This window comes from Gouania willdenowi, chromosome 6 (genome assembly GCF_900634775.1).
Source record: "Gouania willdenowi chromosome 6, fGouWil2.1, whole genome shotgun sequence".
Classification (NCBI taxonomy): Eukaryota; Metazoa; Chordata; class Actinopteri; order Blenniiformes; family Gobiesocidae; genus Gouania; species Gouania willdenowi.
Window position 1 is genome coordinate 58,822,485 of NC_041049.1, and position 24,961 is coordinate 58,847,445.

General features: G+C 40.7%; 1 protein-coding gene across 1 annotated transcript in view; it reads right to left on the bottom strand.

Moving 5' to 3' along the window:
* Positions 1-24,961, bottom strand: part of duox (dual oxidase) — a 27,970-nt gene continuing 3,009 nt past the window's right edge. The window contains exons 5-34 of the mRNA XM_028451406.1: positions 24,241-24,428; positions 23,945-24,146; positions 20,350-20,516; positions 19,531-19,594; positions 19,150-19,246; positions 17,512-17,602; positions 16,866-16,968; positions 16,601-16,773; positions 16,345-16,520; positions 15,763-15,881; positions 15,545-15,682; positions 15,360-15,473; positions 14,904-15,106; positions 13,216-13,401; positions 12,821-13,046; positions 11,942-12,035; positions 11,691-11,866; positions 11,558-11,627; positions 11,430-11,465; positions 10,912-11,090; positions 10,610-10,840; positions 10,427-10,526; positions 9,959-10,008; positions 9,740-9,867; positions 9,506-9,659; positions 9,192-9,424; positions 6,264-6,422; positions 6,051-6,206; positions 4,091-4,219; positions 1-1,508 (exon numbers count right to left, since the gene is read on the bottom strand). Coding sequence (XP_028307207.1) covers positions 1,386-1,508; positions 4,091-4,219; positions 6,051-6,206; positions 6,264-6,422; positions 9,192-9,424; positions 9,506-9,659; positions 9,740-9,867; positions 9,959-10,008; positions 10,427-10,526; positions 10,610-10,840; positions 10,912-11,090; positions 11,430-11,465; positions 11,558-11,627; positions 11,691-11,866; positions 11,942-12,035; positions 12,821-13,046; positions 13,216-13,401; positions 14,904-15,106; positions 15,360-15,473; positions 15,545-15,682; positions 15,763-15,881; positions 16,345-16,520; positions 16,601-16,773; positions 16,866-16,968; positions 17,512-17,602; positions 19,150-19,246; positions 19,531-19,594; positions 20,350-20,516; positions 23,945-24,146; positions 24,241-24,428 — 4,265 coding nt within the window. The 3' untranslated portion in view covers positions 1-1,385. The remainder of the gene's footprint in view (positions 1,509-4,090; positions 4,220-6,050; positions 6,207-6,263; positions 6,423-9,191; positions 9,425-9,505; positions 9,660-9,739; positions 9,868-9,958; positions 10,009-10,426; positions 10,527-10,609; positions 10,841-10,911; positions 11,091-11,429; positions 11,466-11,557; positions 11,628-11,690; positions 11,867-11,941; positions 12,036-12,820; positions 13,047-13,215; positions 13,402-14,903; positions 15,107-15,359; positions 15,474-15,544; positions 15,683-15,762; positions 15,882-16,344; positions 16,521-16,600; positions 16,774-16,865; positions 16,969-17,511; positions 17,603-19,149; positions 19,247-19,530; positions 19,595-20,349; positions 20,517-23,944; positions 24,147-24,240; positions 24,429-24,961) is intronic.

Sequence of the window (24,961 nt, forward strand, 5' to 3'; positions counted from 1 at the left end):
ATCATCGGGAAACATAACACATAAAAACACGCGATGGAAACAGAGGCAGAGCAGCAATATGCTTTTGGGAGGGGGTGTGGCCTCCTCCTGCCTTATAGCGGAGCAAGACTGTGCATCTGACATATCTCATAAATAGCGATGTTTAGTCATTTGGTCTTTGAAAAGCACAAAATGTGGACACTTTCAAACTTATAGGTACTATAGGCTATCGGAAGTGGAAAAATAAATAATTTATAATTATATTATGATTAAAATAAAATATCAATTCACCCTTGGGTAGCCACTGCCTACCTTGCCTACCCTGAATGTACATCATGAACGGTACATAGGGTTAGGGGATTTTTTTTTCTAGTGTCCAGTGCAGACGTGCAACTGGCGGCCCCCAAAGGAAACATACAAAATGACATTAAAATACAAAAAAACCCCAAAAAAACAGATTACATTAATCAAAATCACTACAAAAACTCAAGATGACTAGAAAAATAGCCAGAAATCTATAAATCAACAAAAATACAAAAAATAAAAACTGCCTTTGATTCCCTATTCCAAACTCGATCGGTCCTAGGACCATTCATGGGGTTTCATTGAGATAAATAATCATTGCACCTAACCCCAACACCAAAAGGATTTTCTTAGGGGGAGGGGGGCTACAAATAACCCCCCTCAAAACGCTTAGCTGACCCTTAGTTCTTTTGCTGAAGATACCTAACCCTAACCCTAACCCAAACCCTTAAACCTAACCTTAACCTTACCCTTAACCTAACCTATAGCCCAAACCTTAACATAACCTTAACCTAACCCTTAGCCCTAAAGCCATAACCTAATCCTTAACCTTATCCCTAATCTTAACCATTAGCTCGAATCCTAACTCTCCTAGAGGAAACCAATTCACCGTTGTCCCATTATATCTTAGAAACTTAATATAATGTAAATGTATCACACTTGTAAGGGAGGATATTCACCATCAGTGCACCCAAACACTATCCACCACCCGACCTCTTCCACAAGAGGGAATAGGTTGGGGGATGGATGACCAGCGATGCCCAGAAAGGCACGGTTGTGGTTGTAAGACACAGATAAGTCTCCCATACCCGGTTACTCTGATTACACCCACAGTCTGTCAGTAGGAGCTACAGAGTGGTTGTCCACCCCTCACTCCTGATCCCTATCACACTCATCACAACTGCTGACATACCACATTACTGATTATTGCACACCACACACTCACATCCCAGATTCATTCCCATTTACAACAAAATAAAAGCAAATACACACACACATACACACAGACAGACAGAGATTCTTTGCTTTCTAGATAGATAAGATAAAGTCCTGAACGGTAACCTTGGGCTTAAGTCAGTATTATGGCTCTTGCTGACATGCTGTCAGAAGTTCTCGTAATGATGGATGAAGTGAGCTTGATCCCTCTTGTTCATTTGCTGACAGGCTTTCTCCACGTTCTTGGTCAGTCCTGGAGGTCCACAGCTGAAGACACCAATCTTACCCACCTAAGATGAATAAGCATTTCATGAGGACAGTTTGTGACTTGCAAACATGAAACCAAACTGCCAAGCAAGCCAGGAAGCTAAAGCTAACGGAAGTCTATTTGAAAGAAAATTTAGCTAAAAGGTATACTGAAATCACAAAACTGGCACAAACACACAATAAACGTAAAAAGATTCAAGCTTCATGGACAATACGGTTAAATTGACCTCCAGCAGAGGCCAATGTGGTAATAATAGGAGAACTGAAAGACTTGGACTAGTACATACAAATGGATGATGCAGATCAGTAAAACAAAATATTAAAGAAGAACTAAGTAACTTTTTCACCTTAATAAATCCTTCCCATAGTCTCTGTGAGGGTAATGCAAGTATTTATGGGGTGATTGGGGGTCTTTCATCTCCCCCTGCTGTCGTTGGCCGGAAAACAGCACTTGCAACTTTCCTGCCTCTGACCCGGTGGCAAGACGTACTTTACCGCAGCCCAATACAAACTAATACTAGATTAAGACCACACGCTTGTCTACAAATTCACTTTTATCAAACTTATATCATGATGGAGTAGGGAAGTAACGATTAATTGTAAGGCAGGTAAAAATCGATTCATAAGTATCACAATTCACATCAATACTGTGAAAATTTAATCGCAGTACTTTTTTTAAAAGTACCTATTCAGAAGTGTTGGTGGCGGGCGGAATCTGCTAATACTTTCTTTCTGGCCGCCTTCTACTCTTAAATATGTTCAGAAATGATTCTTTACCCCTTTAGCACCGAAAAAATATCTGTCATATTACGTGAATATCTGTAAAAGTTTCTATTAGCTCTGTCCGCTAGCATGGCATCTCTTCTTCACTGCAAGATATCTGCATGCTGACCGACCACTGGGTTACCAGCGCCCTCTGCTGGTCCAAACAAATATCTGACCTACATACAGTGAAATCACTGTTTTTTTTATATGTCCAATTGTTAAGGCACAAAATACATTTTCAGTTACACTTTTAAAAAGAAAAATAACTATTATGCAGTTTTGCATTGTTTACTATAGAACCAGAATTTAAATGAATGGGCTTCTTCTTCATTTGTATTATTCATTTATTTATTTCATTCAATATTTATTTTTAGTTAAATTGCATTGTTTTGAATAGTTTATCAAGGGATTCTTTTGACAATGAAAAATAAAAGAAAAACAGTATAGTTTTTTTTATAGTTTTTTCCCCCAAAAAATAAAGGAATATTTTTCAGTCGTCATTTTTGTACAGTCCCATTTTGTAAAATAAATCGTGAGAGAATCGTATCGTGAACCCAGTATCGTGAATCAAATTGTATCGGGAGTTGAGTGAATCGTTACATCCCTATGGCGGAGCCAGCAAAAAAAGGCAGAGAAGACCTTTGTCCGAGGAACTAAGCAACTCCATGCAGTGACAGCTCAGCAGCAGCAGCACACACAGTTGTTGCAGCGCTGCAACGACAGTGTGTGTTTGCGCAACAGGCACGCACGCACACTCGCAACCCAGCGCTCCATCAGGCAGCACACACACAAATATCCATCCATCTACCTATCTATCCATCCATCCATTTTCAGAGCTGCTTTGTCAGCACACAAACAAACACATCACACACATTCCAACACTCCCTTCCATATTACTCCCACATCATTCATTTATTTTACTTGTCTCTCTTCCTCATACTGTTCACATGGTCACATGGGACTATATGTGTGAAAGCACCCTTAGTGTCACTGTTGTATTAGAATTTTTCAGTGATCGGTTGCTACCGTTTTGGGAGAGCAAAGGTGCGCATGTAGCTGTGGGGTGGAGCAGGCGGTGGGGTGTGTGTAGTGTTTACGACAGTGACATTACCAAAATGGACCTTTAGGGGGAGCGCTAAGTGCAAGTTACTTAGTTCTGCTTTAACCAATTTTCAAATTACATAAGAAATGCATACAAAATATAACAAGATGAAGTCATTATGGAAACAAAAATACCTTATTCATCCAATTAAAGCAGGGGGTTAAAACCAGGTCTGAACCCTTACCTGATGTCAAGCCTTGTAAAAGGATGGTTTTTTTTTTCAACATAAATGGTTAGATAATCAATGTGTGATTCTCACTGAAGGTTTACCAACACATCATTGCTTAAAACATCCCAATGTCTCCATGTGCTTTTATTTATAGGTGTTGACACACACCCTGTCAGGAAAAGGTCATTTATTTGACCAGGAGAGCTTTTTTACTTTGTGATCTGGCTCTGATGCTCACATGTACGTTATTAGCGTTTTGGGGTTATGCTGGGCGCCTTGACTGAACTGAGGCTCTGCAGCCCAATGAACAGAAAACATATGCTGTGTAGTTTTGATATTTCTCCATCATGAAGCATTTAGAGCTGCAAAAGCTGAGATCTGATTCTGATTTTCCCTGCCTCAAACACATAAGCTTTTAGGACACAATGAGTGAACTTGCCATCCTATTAGTTTTCATATAGTTTAGGCTAATGAAGTGCAAAAAAACTCAAACTAAATTGACTAAAATCGTGCAGATCAGCAGCAGGTGAACTTTAGTGCAAAGTGCTGTAGAAGGAGGACGGACTGACCTCAGGGTGAACTTCCTGCAGTGAGCTGAAAAAGGAAATGAAGGGCGGACGACCGAAGTGGGTGACGGAGCGCAGGCCAGTGAAAAGACTGCGGTTCCACACTTTCTGAAAGTGACGCTCACAGACGTACTGAAAACACAAACAATGAAGAACAAAATAATTACGTGTACAGCTTTTTAATGAATTATTAACCTCTGTCTTTGCTAGCCACACAGGCCGAGTACGATCGGAAATACATCATTTTCAAAGTCAGCATTGGCTGCTTTTTATTCTCAGAACTATTTGTAAGAATAATAGGCTGTTTTGAAAGTTAATAACCATTAGGTCCACACTAAACTTCAGAGCTGCTTTACAAGCTCTTTGCAGCCCTCGGATCTGGATTTGAATATTTAATTGCATGAGCTGACCCAAACAAGAACACGCATTCATATCAACAGGTAAGTTTCAGAAACAATACAACAAAATAAAAACCTAATAATATCATTCAATAAGAAAAATGCAACAGTACTCCCTAGAAGTGGATAATTTCTCTGCACAGATTACACTACATATTTAAGATGATATCAGATAAGATGGTACTTTAGTAATCCTCAGGGAAGTTCCCAATTACATAATAAAACACATAGGAGCGGATTCACTAAAGGTTTAGGGGTAACAAAACGTGCAAACGTCACTCCACACACTAATAAGGGGTGCAAATCCCAGGGAATCAGGACTGCACGGGTTCAGCGCATCACAATACGCCACAATCCATTTAGCGCGTTTCCCTCTGATGAATATGTAAAGTGGGCGAATCTCATAAGGGGCGCAAAAAAATGGGAGGAGGAAATGCAAATATATTAATGCAGTGGGCGCAATGCAATTCATCTTCATCATCTGGAACTGTTTGCAGTGATTGTTTCTGCACCGGAAAATAGTGCGACTGACAAGCAGGTGCAAACACACACGCAGAAATCAGCTGCAGTAAATGTTGACACAAAACACAGTGGAGATGGAAAAAATGCTCCAGTTAATCGTTCTAGTATAATAAAATTAATTTAATAAAACAATAGTCAATATTAACAGCCACTGAATAAGAAACTGCAGAGTAACCTGTGTGTGAGGGAGAGAAAAAGCTTGACAACCGTGGCGGCGTGTGTGGAGTCCAGTGTTGCTGCGGTGCAGAGAAGATGCTTCGCGCTGAGCTCCATGGATGTAGCTCCGAAGTCGGATGCACCGCTCCAGGGAGCTCCTCTGCCTTCCTCACCATGTTTTGACCCTAAAACTCTTGTGTCGCGTTGCTGCCAGGCCAGAATCAGCTGAGCTGCTGCGCAATTTACGCAACAATGGTACAATGTTCACAAATGACATTGTGCGTGACAAGCGCTGCTTCGGAGCTCAGACCTGCTGGATGATGGTCAGTAGATCGTCTTAAAATGGTGCTGATCGACTGATTGACAGACTCTGTTGCTGCATTAACTCAGATCAATGGCAACAACAGATCAATAGGACGATTTCTGTCCAAATCTGCCTGTTTTAAGAGCAAAGTTACAGGACGTAGCGGAGCACCCACATTAAAGTAGGGGGGGAATATTTTTTTTTTTTTTTTGGTTTTGTTTTTTGTTTTTAAATGTATTTGTTCATTTTGTTTTCTACATTATTAAATGTTTTTGCAGCAGACAGAGAAGTCCTGGTTCACCACCCTTTATTTCAGATCTTAGTAAATCCGCCCCATTGTGTATAGAAAAAGGATGACCTGTTTAAACAAATATTGAATTATGAATTTCAGTTATTAAGGCCCTTAATATAATTGTTATTATGGAGAATTTGAGTTCTTCCAAGGGAGGAGAAGTACTAAATAAAAAAGGTTTTAAAATGGTAGTTTAATTCTAGTTAACATGAATGGTAAGATTTTATTCAAAACCAAATCATTCAAACCCTTTCTGCTCATAGGAAGTGAGAGAGAAACATTTGAAAGTACCAGCATGGTTGTGCGGAGGTCGAACTTCTCAGCCACCTGTGTGATGTATGTGTGGACAGAGACCAGCTCCTGGGTGTCCAGTTCCTCTACTTCCCTGATGATGTCTGACACCCACTCGAACTGTCGCTGTGTTCTCGTCACCCAGATAAAATACACCTTCAAACAACAGTCAGTCAGAGGGGTTCCAGACACACAATGAAATGTGGGACACACCTTTTTACACTGGATTTTAGACTTCACAGACGACTTGAAGACGAGGTCTTTGAGGATAGATGCAAACGGGGTGACTCCGATCCCTCCTCCCACAAGAACGGACACTTCAAAGTCAATCCACTCCTGATGGCCTTCACCAAAGGGGCCGTCCAAGTACAGCTGGAGGCAAATTTAGGACATTGTCATTATGCTTGATTAAAGAAGAGAAAAATCCACTTATTCCTGCCCATCCCAGGTTAAGGAAATAAATGGGTTTTAAAACTTTTTAACACATAGTTTGTTTGCTTTTGTTTTTTTAATCCATAAAGGAGTTAACTTAATGATGTACTTTAGGTGCTGAAGCAGAAAATTAAGTGTAATATTGAAGCAGTCCTTAAAGGGGACATATCATGGTGGTAAATCCTTTCTTTTTAGATATAAATCATACAGTTATGGTCTATATAAAGCAGAACTGCAATGCTTGGGTCTGAATTCCTTATTATTATAGCTCCACAGACCCCTTTTCTACCCCTTTTCTGATGTGCTTCTGAGAGCAACTTGTTTTGGTGCGGTCTCTTTAAATGCAAATGAGACACTTCATACCCTGCCCCCTCTTCAGGTTACAGAGGTGACACTCGGTTCAACTCCACCCTGTTTGGCCATTTTTGTAGTTTGATAGAAGAGATACGGCTATGTAGCGGCGCAAAAACTTTTTATTCACACGTTATTTACAAAATGTCAACAACAGAAGACTTGTCCATCCAGCCTTAAACGTTCGAGCCAGAGTCGGACCCGGCGGAGCGAGATGAAAATGAAGATGATGAACCTGCAGAACCCTAACAAGTGAGCTAACACAAGCACCGAGCTAGCGCCAAGCTAACGTCACAAAATGCATTTTAATACAGTCTTTTCAAAGACAAAAACGGCAAAATGAAATGACTAATGAAAACTTTAGACTTAAATTAAATCACGTAGGCCATATCATCAAGGATCTAAAACGAGCACACAGCGCTAACATATGAAGTCTGAAGACGGTGCAACTGCTAATGCTAACAAAACAATGACAGGGACGTCTTATCACCACACTTTTTAGCATTATTTACAGCTTACCGAAGTGCTCTGTTCGTCGTCTCCAAAGATAGAAGGAATTGAACCCTCAATCAGACGAAGTCTTTTGGCAAATCCTTCTTTATACTGGTGGAGGTTGCAGAAGCAGTCATCCTTGAAGTGCTTCGCGCACACAAAAATGACCTTACCCACAGATGTGGGAACATTTCCATAAAAAATAAAACTCAACCAGGCACTTTGAAAAGGTTCTGATGCTGGGAGACGGTGTAATGAAGCGTGTGGGTTACTACATCCAACAACCAAACATTTTGATTTCTCCTCTCGTAACTTCGGCATCCTTGAGCTTGGACTACAAAATAAAAGCGAGAAATAAAGTGTTGGACCTGGAGTCCATGTCCTAATTTGGCAGTTCCGCTGCAAATATTGTGACGTCATTGTTCAAAAAACATAATAGAGAATCGAAAAATCGAAACAGATTGAAAAATATGACCAAAACAGAATATAAAGATATCAACGGAGCACCTGAAGAGACTAATTTGAACTTTTCTGTACTTCTAAACAATCTAAATATACATCAAAATGCATTTAAGGGCTAAAAAAGTGGATTTAGCATGATATGTCCCCTCTAAATATTGCAGCAAAGCATTGAAAAATCAAAATAATGTGGAACTTTAAAGTGTATATGACATCATTTTTTGATATCTTATGTTAACACCATCTTATTCTATGAATGGTTTGTCTGTAATCTTTAATTAATGTATTTTTCATTTCCATCTAACATCGCTTCTGAGTTTGCTGAAATCCCTGTGATGTCAGTGGGAAAAACTCTCAGCGTACAAGTGATATGTATATAAAAGTTAGAGTTTTGGAGACGTACGCTTTGAAAATTGTTGCCTTTCATGCACAGATGTGAGTAAATCTGTGCATGAGATGCAGACACATTCTGTTTAAAGGATTCATTCAGCACATCAGTATCAACCCAAGTGACGAGGAAGTAGTCAGTCTGCTAATGTTAATACAGCAAATAAAACTGTCTATGCTCAGGCTGCAATGCAGACTAAAAAATATTGAAGAGTATTTTATAGTTTATTTTAAAGCTATTAAAAGCTCGGGTGCTATAGATTAAGTGGCGACAATGTCAACTGGCAACTGACTTCCGTTAGCGTGGAATGATATGTTTTTAGTGACAGATAACGCCTCCAACATGGTTGTTGCTGCTCAGCTTGGACAATAAAAAGGTAAAAGAGGTAAGTTTGTCTCCTGTGTTTGAATGCAAATGCCATGTTTTTAAAAACAGCAATTCCTGGGGTCCGGCCTCTGCTGACTGTTTTTATCGATTATATAATTTCAGTCTTGAATATTAACATAAACATGTCATATACACTTTAATATCACATTAAAGGACCATCAAACCCTCATGATGATGCAGCTCAAACCAGCAAAGATAAGATGTGATAAGAAAAGATCAAATAATATATGAGTAGATTAGATCTGCAACAAATATGAAATAAGAAGAGAGGAAAATTAAACCCTCATATTAGATTAAGCATTAATGAGCAGAGGAAAGAAGCTCACTGTGGCCCAAGTGTCAAATCCTGCCATGTACCATCAAACGCAAATAGTAGAACATCTTTACACTGAAGTAACCCCAAGCAATTATGTGACGTAAACAGACAATTCCACTGAAACAGCTCTGGATAATCACATTAAAGCAGCTCCAGCTCAACACACAGATTCTATTTTTGAGATCTCTTAATGTTTCAGCTCTGATCATTTGAACAAAGTTTAGTAAAAAATGTGTGCTTTATTACTTTTCCACCCAGGAACTAATAGTTTGTAGCCATAAAAAAAACCTTTGAGCGGACATTGAACATGTCTTGCCTTTGGATACGATCCAAGCTCGATGAGACTTTCTTGGGTGTAGAGGTCTCGGAGCTGACTGGTCCAGGGCCCCACAGCTCGGATGTGCAGGCTTAGGGTCTCTTCGTGCGGTGCTGATGTTAATGTGAATGGGTGGTACTCATCTGGGCCTAACATCAAACACGCTATGCGAACCCACTGGCCAGAACGATACACAAAGCCCTGCGGTCGCTTAAACTCCAGATGTGTCACACCTACAGGGAAGCAAACCTTTATTAGCCAAAGATAAATCTTAAAAGTAACAAAGCTCCAGTTTACTCTTGGAAAAGCATTACCTGAGGGCAGCAGCTCAGCTCGGATCACAGGAATCTCCACTTTCTTCCTGCTCAGGCTGATTAGTTTGTCCAGCAGGAAGAGCAGGGCAGGAGGGATGAGGTAGATGTGAAAACGAGGCTCTTGGAGCAGAGCAAAGCTTCCATGAATAACCAACTGTTGGATTAAAATAAATCTACTATAAGAGCACTTTAATGAGCTTCATCTATTCCACCTTAAAGGTGAAAAACACCTACCAGCACATAAACCACCATGTAGAGGTAGTGAGTGATCCAAAACGCCTGAAAACTGATACGACGGAAGTACCGAGAGGCAAAGACATACATGAATGCGAGAGTCAGGAGAAGCAGAACCCCGGTCATTCCTGGGAAAAGAAAAGAGCGGAGCAGCAAACAAAGTGACAGAAAAAGTGAAGAAGTCATGTGTGCATAGGATCAAAACAGTTCATGGGTTACCTGGAATTGTTTGAAAGAACCACCAGTACCACTTCAAGGGGAGCTCAGACCTAAGAAGGAACACGCAATCAATGCATCCATCCATCCATCTATATATCCATCTATCATCTTAATAAATATAAATACATAATTATTTATCATTTAAAAAATATCAAATATTTAAATATTTGAGTATTTATTCAACTGATAGATGACGGAATATAAAAGAATGGACTAAGAATAGAGTAACAAACTATAACTCCAGCAAAAATAATCTATAAAAGTAACTGAACAACAAAGGCTTCTGAATGAATCAAATTGTAATCCAAAAATTTGTCATAAACAAGATTCAATTCTGAAGGAAATTGGGAATAATAAATATAAGATCTAATTTTTATCTAAAAAAAACCACATAATGAATGAACCTGAATGTTACAAAATAAGTGTTAGTTATATTGTAACATTTGTAAGTTGAGCAAAATAAATTACCCATTATTGGAAAAGAGTTTAGGAAACAGGCAGGAGAGAATGCTGAGATCACTGATAGAGAAGATGTAAATGTTTACCACGTGACCCAAAGTATGAATGACTGCAATAAAAAAAACAAACACTGGTGAGAAACAGCTCAAAACAATGACAAATGGATCAAAACCTGATCCCCGATAACTGAACCTGAGAAGACAACGGCCGTCATCGCCATGAATCGATGGAAGTCGATGGCAGCATCAAAGGGGATGTAATGGTTGAGGAAGGTTTCCCGACACAGAGTGATGAGGTTGCGACACACGGTTAGAAGAATGTATGGAAACAGGAAGGAGACGGTAGCAGCTGAGCCGCGGGCCACGATGACACCGACCACTGAGGTCTCAGGGACCCCCGTAGCCTCGGCCTGCAGACCATAGTCTGTAAACAAGTTTAAGAACAAGCTCCAATTTGAGAAGTCCCCTTGAAAAAAGTGATTGCTTTCTACTCACAGTAACATCTGTCCAGCGTCACACCAAAGGCGATGCCGTAAACAATGATGAAACACACGATGTGACGTCGATAGTTCTCGATGAAACGTTTGAACTGCTGGACCTTCTGCTGTAGAGGGTTCCTGATGTACTGCTCCCGCCTGGGCTTCACATAAACATCTGGAGACTTGAAGTTCAACCTGAGAATTTACCAATAACTAACATTTACTCCACACTAAACACTGGGAAAAACACAGTACACCATAACAAGAAGGTGAAACTCAGGCTTCTTGACATGGAGCATGTTGCCTCAGCCTCATACTGGGGTTTACCCTCATGGTCTAAAGGTGTATATGAATGGAGTCTCTAAATTGACTAGGCAAGAATGTGCAAGAAAATTAGGCCCACACGGGAAGCAGAGCATGGATTAAGCAATGGTTAATTACAGTCAACAATTATCAAACTCATTCACAGGAATTATATTAAATGTACATAAAACCAAGTGTTATAATGTTTTCAGCATCAAATATGAAGCCTACTTTTTGCGTTGTCGTAACTCGGTTCCTTCGGTCTTGCTGCAGAAAAAGACGAAGGGAATCAATAATCGTAAATTTGATTGTCGTGAAGCTTTTTATTATGATTTGTTGCAGTAAACAGGTTTCCATACCTGTTTGCTGGAAGAATAAAAGACACTCTCTGGTCTCGGCTGAGACGCTTCCTCCCTTGTTTCTCCATTCCTGTGCACACAGATGATGTCAGAGGACACGAATCAGACCTGTGAAAAAGAAGTCTTCTCCAACCTTTGACGTTGAGCTGAGAAAACTGCAGCTCCTTCTCGTGATCACGTAAAAGGAAATGAAAGTCCTCCCATGAGATCTCCTCCTTGTCTTCAAAGCCAGCAGCCTGCATCATGGACTTGATGCCGTCCTCAGCCTGACTCTTGGACAAAGCTCCGTTGGAGATTTCTATGAAGGACCTGCATTCATGTGAACAGTGGAGAAAGCTCAACAACGAAGACATTATCTGCCAGCATTAGGTTGTGAAAATGAACCTGAGCATCCTGGAAAACTCCTCTTTGGACAGGAAACCAGTTCCTCCGATGTCATTCATCGAAAACATTAGCTTAGATTTAGCCTCTGCAGACCCTGAAAACCCCCCAAAATAAGCGTCAGACATTTTAGCAAAATGAATTACTCTACATTTCAACTATCAGTTTAGTGGGAAAAAAGAAATCTGAGAAAACTGAGCTGAGGTGAGCTGTGCCATCTGCGTCAAGTCTTTATCAGCAGATGTAGTAAGTTTTGAGGAGGGGCATCTGGGGATCCCACTTATCCTGTACCTCCCACAACTTCATAGTTGGAGAGATGCTCTGCAGCCATTCCTAGGTATGTGTTTATGTCTTTAGATTAAATCATACGCACAGGGTACTGCACTGCATGCCCGGTGTTGGGGAGTACCGGATTACATGTAATGGCGTTACGTAATCAGATTACAAAATATGAGTAACTGTAATCCGTTACAGTTTAAGTGGTTGGTAATCGGATTACAGGCACAATGTTAAAATCAATGGAATACAATCAATGGTTTATTCACTACCAACATGGCAACTCGGTGCATTTCCCAGAAGCCCAAATGTAAATATGAAAAAACCTATTGCATTGGTCATGAGCAGCGGGAGGAGGAGCTAGAGCCAGAACAATCTCCGTTCCAGTTCATCCCAAAGCTGCTGGATGGGGTTGAGGGCGACTCATTTAAAAGCTGAGCATTGTCCAAAATGTCTTTGTATGCTATGTGCATATGAATCCATTTATTTAAGTGTCTAAATATTTATTCATCAGTTTCTTTCTTTGTGCTTTAAAGCATTTTATTTACTTTTAAAGCATAGCTGTGGACCAAATCATGAGGATTGTAGTGGAGCTGCTCGTTTTACCTTTCATAAAGATAACAATGACATCAAGGAACTCCTGAAACGACAGGTACCCGTTCCCGTCTTTGTCAGCCAGTGTGAACATGGAGTCCACAAACAAGGATTCAGCTTTGAGTCCGAGTGCGTCAGCGAACTCCGATGCCGTCAGCTCGCATTGCAGCACCTCTCTGGCCTTCTTGCGGGTAATGCCACTCATATCGCCGGCGTCACACTTCTCTATTTCCAAGACCTGCTTACCAGCAAGAGTGTGATTACATGACATCATCTCCACCATCACCAAGGATCTTCCAATTTGTGAGGTCACCACCACCAACAACAATTAGCTTTGTCCCACTTGAGGTTAAACACAATACAACCTCAGTAGGAATTACAAGTGTTTTGTGATTGAACCTGTGTACCTTGGAGAAAGCGTGTCGAATGAAAGTTTCTACAATCTGAGCCCTCTGCTCTCTGGTCAACGCCTCCTTCAGCAACTCCTTCTCTCCCATCTCTGTCACTCGGATCTTGTGGTGGACGTCGCCCAACTCTTGGTGCAGATGCTTGATGAACTCAGCACGTTTGCTCTCATCATCAAAAAACAGCACCTGAGAGGCGATGTGTAGAAAAGATTAGACAAAACAAAACTGGATGGAGGTTTTAAATATCCAATTCATTTGTGGAGGAGTAAAATTAGGATGTGCAAAAACATAACTGAAAAACTAGTGTTCATGCTGTATATAATATAAGCAACAATGTGCTGTTGTGCTGTGGTTTGTCTATTTCAACTAAAACTGGGCCCAATAGTCTGGCTGTGCAGTGATTGATCATTTCATTATTTCTAAAATGCAGCAGGAAGTCAAACACCCTTTGATATTTTATTTAATTGAGGAGTTATCTTTCAATGGTGATGTTTGCTTATGTTTTTTTATGTGTGTCAGATATTTTTCTTTTGTCTTCACAACTTGAATAATAGGATCATTTTCAGCAGAGACAGCCATAATTTTCCCACTGGTATCAGTACAAAAACTTCACCAATACAAGGAACCGACACCCATCGCAACCTATTAGAAAAGTTCAAATTTTTCAACTTTGAGCGACTAGTCGGGTTGCATCATTTACATCTATTTTGAATGTACAGAGTACAGGCCCTTTCCAAAAAGTTAAACTTTCATAGATTATAGATTCAGGGCCCACAATTTAAACAATTTCAAGTATTTATTTGTTTATTTTTACATAATTTGGGCTTCTAGCTCATAAAACCCACAAAAACTGGAATTCAAAAAATTAGAATACTGTGAAGAAATCACCATTTACGTCTCAGTTTTTGCAGAAAAAAAAGAAGAGAAGAAGGACTGGACTGTTGGCCAGTGGTCCATGGTCCTATTTTCTGATGAATGTAAAGTGTGCCTTTCATTCGGGTATCAAGGTCCAAGGGTTTGGAGGAAAACGGGTGAGGAACAGAACAGAACAATGCACCCCAAATCATGACTGACTGTGGATATTTCACACTGGACCTCAAGCAACTTGGGTTATCCCCTCCCCAAAAACAATTAAAAATAAAAACTTTTTTTTTTTCTCCACACCTTTAAAAAAATTGTCTGCACAGTGCGTACAGGATTCAGGCTGGCAGCGCCACTGCACACACGCACGCACGCACCTCCATTAAACCGAACAGGAGTCTCGCGGCCCTCCTATCTGCTCGTTCTGATTGGCCGAGTCGTTTGAAGGGCACCCTCATCAGCCAGTAGGGTGTGGCCTATGTGGATTTTTTCTTGGCCAATGCAGCGTTGCACTTTATAACACGGAAAATTTGTGTTTGTGGTATAAGTATCGGTATCAGTACTTGTGATCTACAAGTACGCGTACACAAGTATCAATATTGTATCGGTTTGGGAAAAAGTGGTATTGGTGCATCCCTAATTCTGACAGATGAGTTAAATGGTGTTTCTCTGTTTCTGTAGAGCTGAACCACCACTGGGTAAGAGTCAAGTTTTTAATGTTCAGCTTTCACAAAACTACCATTTATTTTCTTTCAATAATCATGAACTTTCCTTTTGAAGGGTAGAACCTCGTTTACAGAAAGACCTGCCAAAGGCTGGACACTCACCAGGTCGTACTCTTTGGGCACTTCCAGCAGCAGAGCTTTGCACTGCCAGTCGTTGGACAGAAAGACGTCCAGGTCGCTCTGATGGCCCAGATTGAGGCAGCGGTGAGTGGATCCAGATCTGTCCAAGACCTGCAGCCTCTTTTGCTCATCCACCTCCAGACTGACAGGGTGGAGCTGTTTTTTAGGGCCCTGCCACTCATAAGCTGTGGAGACACCAGGCATCATAAACCAGAAAAAAATAGCTTTTCCTGTGAGAAACACCTCTGCATCTTAATTTGGATTGCAAGTCAAAGCATAGCAAATTTGTTTTCATAATTATATTGCTTCTAAGTTGCATTTTAACAAGTTGTGTTACATGATCCCCTAAAACTAAATCATTCTGACACTCCTCTAATACTAATTTGTCCCTATAGTCAGTGCATCACAGATACAGACACAGATTGTGTAGTTTTGTACCAACGATTCCCACAGCGGGATCCTCTGCTCTGTCACCAGCTTTCCTTCTCCTCTGGAACTTCCTGTACCTGTGTTTCCGAAGATACGCCACCAGGTAGGCCACCAGGAAACTTACTGTGAACAGACCGTAAGGACTTTACACTGTAAGCTATCACTGAAGGAAACAGAAAGTGTGAAGCACTGACCGACTGGGAGGAGGAGAAGAACAATGATAAATAGCCCAAAGCCTGCTTGGCTCCCATTAAAGTAATTCAGTTTGGTGGCATTAGTGCAGGGATGGAGCATGGATGCTTTGAGTTGTGTAGGCTGAGGACAGGGGTCACCTGAGTACAACACAGAAAACCTTATTATCAACAAATAATCCTTTCTTTTAAAGTTCATCAGGCACATGTTTTGGTTTTACCATCCTTCCAGAAGAACACGTTGTTCTGTAGGTTACTCGGTCCCGCACTTGTAACAACGATGAGGACGTCTCGATACTTCACCTTACGGATCGCCTGGATCTCCTCGTCTGTAAACAGGCTGAGAACCAGCACAAAGTTTAGAGTTATGTTTATATACTGTCAACAACATAGACAGTAATCAAATTATAGCCACGATTCAACACAAATGTTAAAAAAGTAATTATGTAAAGTCTGTTCCTGGCACCTGTTATGTAATGAAGCTTTATTTTGAAATGCCAGCTACAAAAACTAGTATAACAAACAAAGATTGAAAGGACTATTATTGGCTTGACTAAGTGTGTCCCTTTGCTACTTAAACAGACGCAACCATCCAAAAACACCAATAATAAACTGGAAGTTGAACTAGTCCTAGAGTAGGAAATGTGTAATTTCACAAACATTATCATCTCTGATACTGTTGCCAATGTGGGCGGGGCTATGAATGTGGCACTCAATGTTAGTGTCCTTTTTAAAGTCCACTTGATAATCTTTCAAAACAAGGTTGTAACCATTTTTTCTTTGAACTAGATTCTTGAGATTACCCATTCTGTTTGTTCTCAAACCAGAACCGGTCTCCGTTCCTGATGCGTTCAAACTGGTCCTTGATTATGGCTGAGAAAACTGGACCAGGACCATCATTGGACTCCAGCAGTCCTCCGGGGAAGAGCTCCAGCGTTGAGATGTCTCCGTCATAAAGTTCTGCCACCTTTTGGATCAGCTGTGGTAGCCGTATAACACGTAATAAGTTGAACTGCGGCTGTTAGCTGCTTGTGTTGATGCTTTGATGGCGGCTCTTACTTGAGGGTTGGCACGATTGAGCTCAGGATTGATGCTCTCAAAGTTCTCCACAGGAGGCAGATCCAGAGCTTTTCTGACCTCTGTGTAACTACGTAGACCAAAGTCTCGTCCTCTTTGGATCGTGGACGCAACCAAATCTGTGCGGGTGAACCTCAGTGGTCCGTACATGTAGTCTGTTCATAAATCAGATCACAGCAGAGTGAAGCACTTGGAGGTGTTAACTGGTAAATGAATAAGCAATGGGAGTAAATGAAATGCTTGAAACCTCTCAGGTCTTCTACGACCACGTTGTCTTCTCTCTCTGCGATCTGGGAGGCCATGCCCATTACCAGTTCATCCACATCCTGGCTCGTCCTCCCATTGGCCTTCTGGAAAGGGTCAACACATTCTCACTCCCAAATTGTCACATATCGACGTTCGTGAGGGTACCTTTGGCTAAGGGTAGGTGCCCATGGAATCATGACATTTCTAGTGAGAAATGTACCCATAACTTATGGTTAGGGCTAGGGTTAGAAGTCTTATTTTGAAAAGTTGCGGAGAAAAAAGCTTACGGACCCTTAGCATCACATTGTGACACCGAAGGGTCATTCCGAAACGTCGATATGTGACGAATTGGGAGTGAGACTGGATTTCAAAAGGTCAAACAGGTGTACTGCTGCACTCCATCTACAATGAGATTCCCTTCTAATCCATCAAGGTTTAACCTTTCAGTGATTTCACAAACATTGACCGATTTCAATGCAGTGCCGTCACCATCCAACTAATTTCTGCTTCATTATTTAAGATCTTCACATTGATGACCTCAATTATCATGCGTTGTCTGCCTCCAAGCCAATGGTTTGTATTTATAGGCGCTATCTGCAATCATACAGGTTTAATGAATAAATAAATAAATAAATGTTTCAAACTACCTGTCGTTTCCAAAAGCTGTTACAGAGACGCATTGCTGGTGATGCACTTCCATCTATATTGATGAACTTCCGAAAACGACATCTTTGGTTCCTAAAATGGTTAAAAGAAAAGACAAAAGTGAGGACAAATAAGGTGAGTCACCCAAAGGACCTCTGCATGATTGTACCTGTCTATGACTTTACAATAATACAATTAGAGCTAAGGAGGAAAGCTAATGCAACCATTTTGATATCAGATACCTCGGCACACTGCCCTCAGCCAAAATGAAAGAACATTTCTTAAAAAAGATGATTGAACTTCAATATAAAAAAAAAAAAAATATTCAAAAGGTGTATTGATTTAGGAACACACAATAGGTGGCAGTTATAATCAAAAAGTATTAATAAACAAGATCACTTATGCTGCGTTCACACCAAACTCATTTCAGGCATCAAAATTGTTGCTCATGCCCGCAGTTGGACACTTGTGCTCATTGCATCAGACGCTTGTCACCAGCGTCGAAGACGCTCTGGACGCGTGTCCAAAGTCACCCAGTGACTGTGAAGTGGTGGGGAACATTATTGTGTTGAGAAGGCTGTGTTTCTGGTCAGATGTATTTGGTGTAACTCAGCGTGTCCACTGTGATGTTAGAGGGCTATAGAGAAGTGCGGTGAATGGAGAAAAAAATTTGGAGTTCCTTGTTTGAACACGCCATTTTATTTATTTGATAAATAAAGCCAGAAAACGTCGTCAAAGGGCGCCTCAGCGCCATTTCAGGATTCACCAGAGCTGCACTCGGACGAGAGTTGCTTTCAGCGCTATTTCCGTCTCTCCCAGTTTGACAACCTGTTGACCCGCATTGGTGCTCGTATCTCCTGCCAGGACAACAACTACAGGGGCTCTATACCAGCAGAAGAGTTCCTGTCCATCTGTCTCCGGGTTTTGTGTTTTTTTTTTTCATTCTGAATGCGTCACGGTTGGGGAAAGCCCCCGATTGGTTGACGACACGCCGCGATAATGCCCCAAAAGTTCAACAATCCCAAATCTTGCGTTGGCCGCGTTGGAGGCTCCGGACACACATCAAAAGCCTGAAATCTCAAAACGCACAGCATCCGCTAAGCGAAAGACTTCAAAACGCGCCGCACAGGAGGCGGGATGCGCAGTGGGACCTCCGACGCTCCCTAGAAACGCGTCCCCCATATATTGTGAATGTACACCTGACGCTTTTGACGTGTTTAGTGTGAACGCGCCATTAGAGAGTGCAAACCTTTAACCAGTGGGTGGTGCTGTAGAACCATCCAAACATCTACATTATGCTCCAAAACTTGACACTGTATCCACAATACCTGCTGGATCATCTCCAAAAGAACTCATGCTTCCTTTAGACAGTTTCTATCAGCTCACCAAATGAAATTCAAATCTTTGCAGAACTTTTTGAGATATCCTGCTAACAAACATCAACACAAACACTTGTGAAAACATGGCCTCCTTGGCGGAGGTAAAAGAAAGACTGCAGCAAAATCATTAACTTTTCTTATCCAATAAAAACTAATGAAATAAACATATTAAAAAACATAAGCAAATAAGCACCAACAAATCATTCACAGAGTTGTTGATCAATATTATGACTGGTAAGTGCAAAGGTTAGGCCTCAGTACCTCATGTAAACACCAGGTGGAGCCATAGTGATGCCAAACCGTGCAGCAGCAGCTTCAAACTCAGGGGAGATTCCTGGATCAACAAACTTCTGGTAACCTGGTAAACAATGTGGAAAACTGCTGAGCAAGAAGGGCAACGTATAAAAACACTTAATGAGTGCACGATAAATAACTGAACAGGATCATCCTGAATGGGACAGGATCTTCTGACTATTGTTGTTGTTTTTATATTGTTTTTTTGGTCAGGTGCTTATTCAGCAGAGGAAAACTCTGCTAACGCCAACGTGCCATTAACAACAGCTCACCTCACCACGGCTTATGGTCATGGCTCATTATCTATGCTCACCTGTACGTGTACGTACATGTACGCACACATCTCACCTGGGTAAGGAGGCAGCTTTAGGTCTTTGAGGTACGCAGGCAGCCATTCATAGAGGGCGATGTTCTGATGTTAACACAGAGTCAGATCAGCAAATCAGTAAAACTGTGCATGACTATGCATATTTCTTGGCACAGAGAGAAGTATTTCCTCAACAATTTTCCTGCGTGATGTGCTGGATTAATAAACGATAAACATTCATTAAAACAAGATATTAAAAAGGTGCAATATAAAAACAGTGTGCATGTTAAACTGATAAACGTTTGGTCTGAAGTGAAGCTTAAAAAAGCTGAAATTTTAAATTATATTTAAAGAGGCCTCAGTTGGAAGATGATGAAGTTTGATTGAATACAGGTTCAGGTTCTAATATCATTAATAATACATTCCTACAGCTTGATGCTTTCACCTTTCATCATTTGAATATTTTTTTTATCATTTCAAATTGCTCACATCAAAGACATTTGTTCAGTTCTCAAAGAGACATGTTTGCACTGTTGGAGTCACGTTTCCATAGATGGGAAAATGAGGCCACTAAGACCCGTTAGTCTGATGACACGGGCAGAGGTGGTAGCTGCAGATCCATGTTGAGCAAGGTTAGATGATGCGAAAAATAGGATAAAGTCTGAATGCTGACTCAGACTCTTTCAACTTGTGCAATGTCAGCTCCAGTGTTTAGAAATGAGCAAAAAGTTAGTAGTAAAGGAATTTACAGCATCTTAAAGTGTAAAACAGTGTTAGTTTTGTTCTTGTTCCAGGGAATGGAGGCAGCTTGCTTCCACTTTAAATCCAAGTTGCACCAAATGAAAGACTTTTCCTTCTACCTGGAACGTGGCCACAACAATCTTCCTGGTGTGTTGAAAGAGCTCCTCGTCGAGCCACGCCGGGTGTTCTCTGTGCAGTTTGGAGGCCACATAATTGTGATAGCGAAACCAGATAATCCCCTCCACTGCTGTGAACACATTCTCATTGGCCCAGGCATTTCCCAACTCTAGAAACACAAGATGATCACACAAACAACAGGAAATACTCTGATTTACATCACTATTGCTGCAATGCAATCACAGATAGCGATTAGGGTGATTAATGACAATCCCTGATCATTAAAGGAAAGGGAACTTCCATTAGTGGTCTGAGGTGAATCACAGCTGTTGATGACAGAGCTAACTGTTAGCTAACCCAACATTATAACTACACACCTGTGACAACGTACAACAAAACACTGGTTTGGTGATGGCTGCAGAGGCATAGAGGTAAGGATTAACTTTGGTCAGTTTTACACAATACTAACGTCAGGCTCGACCTGTCCTGACTCACTGTGTGTGTGTGTGTGTGCGCGTGTGTGTGGTGTGTGTATGTGTGTGCGTGATGGATTGACAACCTTCCCAGACCAGTGTCAGTTTTGTTGACTAAAGGTTTTGGCAGTAGCTATCCGTACGGTTGCCGTATCAATACACCGACATTCTATCCGCACGCAGCGCCCCTCATTGGCCAGTTTAGGTCACGTGACTAAGACTAAACCTAACCATAAACCTTTACCTAACCCTAACCCTAAAAATTGTTGCGATATAGGGCTATAACCTAACCCTAACCCTAAGACGCTACGTACGTGTACTTTGGTAAACGTACCAATAGCACTGGAGGTTGTCCGTACTGCAACTGTACGAATAGACACTTTCAAAAGTTTTCGTCATAATTTTTAAAGTGAAAATAACTAGACTACAGCATTCATGTGAACGGAAACTAAATCAGGGTTATCGCCAACGCTGCTGAGTGTAGTGGTCCTCGGCATTATAATTTTTCTCCCCTATGGAGCTATGGCGCCCCCTACACTCCATTTTCAGCAACGTAGGCGGATTTTTCCTTTATTAATCGGGACCGTCGTAATAATTGTTGCACACTTGGATACAAAAGCCACTTCCAGGCGTGCACGGGTTGTTTAAACTCTCTTTTGAATCTCTATAACCGAAAAACACATACATCCGCCGCACTGTCAATTTAATACAGGCAATCTGCTCGATGCCCCTGTTGTTACATGATGACCCGGAGAACCCCTGCCGCCCCTTAGCTGCCCTGCCTGTGTGCGCGTGCATGTCCTCTGTATATATATATATATATATATATATACCAAGCATAAGTAACTCTATAACTACATTCATCTTCACCTTCACCAAATCAACAAATAACTTTTAGCTTTAAAGTAAGGCTGAAACAAACGTTTTAAAAAACCAACAAAACCAAACCCAACTTTAGCTTTACTTCACTAAATTTGGCCGTCAGAAAGTTATACATTTTAAAATTTTGTGCGCCGGTGACGCACGCTCGCTCGCGCGCCACGCAATCCCCCTATGCTGTAAAAAATTCTTAGTGGAAATCCTGTAAATTATAATATATTGTTATCTTCGTCGTCTAACAAAAACTAAGCTTTAATATTCACATTGGACAAAATCCAATCACAACTACTACTTTTGTTCCGTGTAAGGCAGGACAAGCCTTAATATCATCCATTGTCAGGTTGATAAATGGTAATTGAGGCTTTAAAAAAAAATGCATGAACTCTTACGCTTCGTATTTTAGTCGACTATACTGTAAGAGATTTTGTCGACTACATTCTCGATGTCATTTAGTTGACTAAAACTAGAATATAATTTAATTAGTCTTGATGACTAAATTTGAACTAAAATTAAGTTGCATTTTAGTAACAAAAAACAAAAACAAAAAAAGTCTGAAAGTATGACTAAAACTACATCAAAACTTGCTGTTAAAACGAACACTGCCCTAGGCTGTGAATACGCAGGAATATGCTCCAGTGTTTTGTTAAATCCTGGAAAGAATAACTGGATCATTTCCTGCTCCAACATGTGAAAAGAACCAGCCAAAATATAGAAAAAAACCCTCAACTTTTTACCTTCTACTTTATCTGTAAACATTTTAATGAATCTCTATATTGCAGCTTTCTCAGTTATCATTATTAAGATTTGGGTTTCCCATTATCACATTTTAATATGAAACACAAATCTTCTAATATATACAGTGGATATAAAAAGTCTACACTCACCAGGTTTTTCTGATGAAAAAAATGACACCAAGATAAATTATTTCACAACTTTTTCCACCTTTAATGTGACGTATAACCTGTACTATGCAATTGAAAATCAAAAACAAACCTTTAAGGAAGGTGAAGTAAAAATAAAAAACTGAGAGAATGAGGTTGCAAAAGTGTGCACACCCTTTAATAACTGGGGACGGGGCTGTGTTCGGAATTAACAAATCACATTCAAGCTGATGTTAAATTGGAGTCAGCACACACCTGTCACCATTTAAAGTGCCTCTGATTAACCTCAAATAATGTCTGGGCTATAGGGTGGGGTGGCAAGACGGAAGCCTTATCTTACAAAGAAAAACATCCAAGCCCAGCTTCATTTTACAAAAAACACATTTTAAGTCTCCCAAATGCATGTGGGAAAATGTGTTATGGTCCGATGAAACCGAGGTTTTTGGCCATAATTCCAAAAGGTATATTTGGCACAAAAACAACACCAAAAGAACACTATACCTACAGTGAAGCATGGTGGTGGCAGCATCATGCTTTGGGGCTGTTTTTCTTCAGCTGGAACTGGGGCCTTAGTCAGGGTGGAGGGAATTATAAACAGTTCCAAATACCAGGCAGCGTTGGCACAAAACCCTCGGCTTCTGTTAGAAAGCCGAAGATGAAGAGAAACTTTATCTTTCAACACAAAAATGATCTTAAGCACACAGCCACAGCAACAAAATAATGTTTTAGAGTGGCCCAGCCAGAGTCCAGACCTGAATCCGATCATCTGTGGGGTGATCTGAAGAGGGCTGTGCACAGTAGATGGCCTCGCAATCTATCAGATTTGGAGCGGTTTTGTAGAGAAGAGTGGGCAAATATTGCCTCATCAAAATGTGCCACACTGATAGACTCTTACCCAAAAAGACTGAGTGCTTTAATAAAAGCCAAAAGTGCTGCAACAAAGTATTAGTTTCAGGGTGTGCATACTGTATTTACGCAAACAGGTTATCCTAAGTTTTTTATTTTTCCTCTTTAAAGGTTTCAGTTTGTTTTTCAATTGCATTGTACAGGTTAAAGGTCACATTAAAGGAGGAAAAAGTAGTGAAATTATTTATCTTGTCATTTTTTTACATAACAGTCTACTTACCATTTAACACAAGTGAGGATTACTATAGCAACAATACAGCATCTGTAGGTAAGACTAACCTGTTCCCTAATAGTGGCTGAAATAACCAATATTTAGCTTTATAATGATTGTAAAAAAAAACAATATCGTTTTACAGATATCATTCAAAACCCTCTCAGAACAAAATGAATTTGAAATATTAATGTACTAAGGTCCAGCTCCACACACCGTAACGTAATCAATATATTTGAGTAAGTACCGTAAAGGCCATTGGTTCCGTGCTCTCCGGTCGATGGATCTGCAGCGCTCCAAACCTTGTTTCTTCCTCTGCCCTGAATCGGCATGTTCCATTCTGAGCCTGAAGCCAGAAGTCCTCCAGAGAAGCTTCTGAGAGAGTCGCACCAGGAAGCAGAAGGGCCATATATAGAGCTGCCATCTATCCACGCACTCACAAGGTTGACCTGAGATCACACAGGAAAACACCTCATTAATAAAATGAATAATAACAATAATGCATTTATAACCATATGCGGTTAAACACAGTGGATTATTTACTGGTGTTCTGGGGTTACTGGGACTCTGTCCTGACTCTTTGTCCCATATTCCTCTTTGGAAGGGCAGCAGAACCTTTCCAGACCCTTGGGGGTCAAACACAGGGTCTCCCTTAGGAACTGCAATGTTCATGAACTCAGGAGGGCAGCCTGGAAGTCTGGAGTCAAAAACTTCAAAAGCAACATGGTAACCTGCAAAGTTAGATCATGAAAGCACACGTATCAAAAGTGTCATTCTTCTTGATATAATTGTTATTATAACAATAGTATATTTTGTTGTATTTCAAACTTTTTACACATTTCATTTCAGGTTGTTACAATAAACCGTCAGTCGTTTTGTGCGGTGTAGTGCATTTTCAAGCACTATTTCCACTTGAAAGTGTCTATACGTACGGTTGCCGTACAGAATAAACTCCCGGTGCTATTGGTACGTTTACCAAAGTACACGTACGTAGCGTCTTAGGGTTAAGGTTAGCATTGGGTTATAACCCTATATCGCAACAATTTTTAGGGTTAGGGTTAGGTTTAGTCTTAGTCACGTGACCTAAACTGGCCAATGAGGGGCGCTGCGCACGAATAGAATGTCGGTATATTGATACGACAACCGTACGGATAGCCATTGCCTTTGCAAATTGTTTCCAAATGTCAATTTAAATTTAAAATGATTTGGCGTCACTGAAGTCATGGGTAAGTGTTGCGCTGCATATTTTGAAAACTAATGTCTG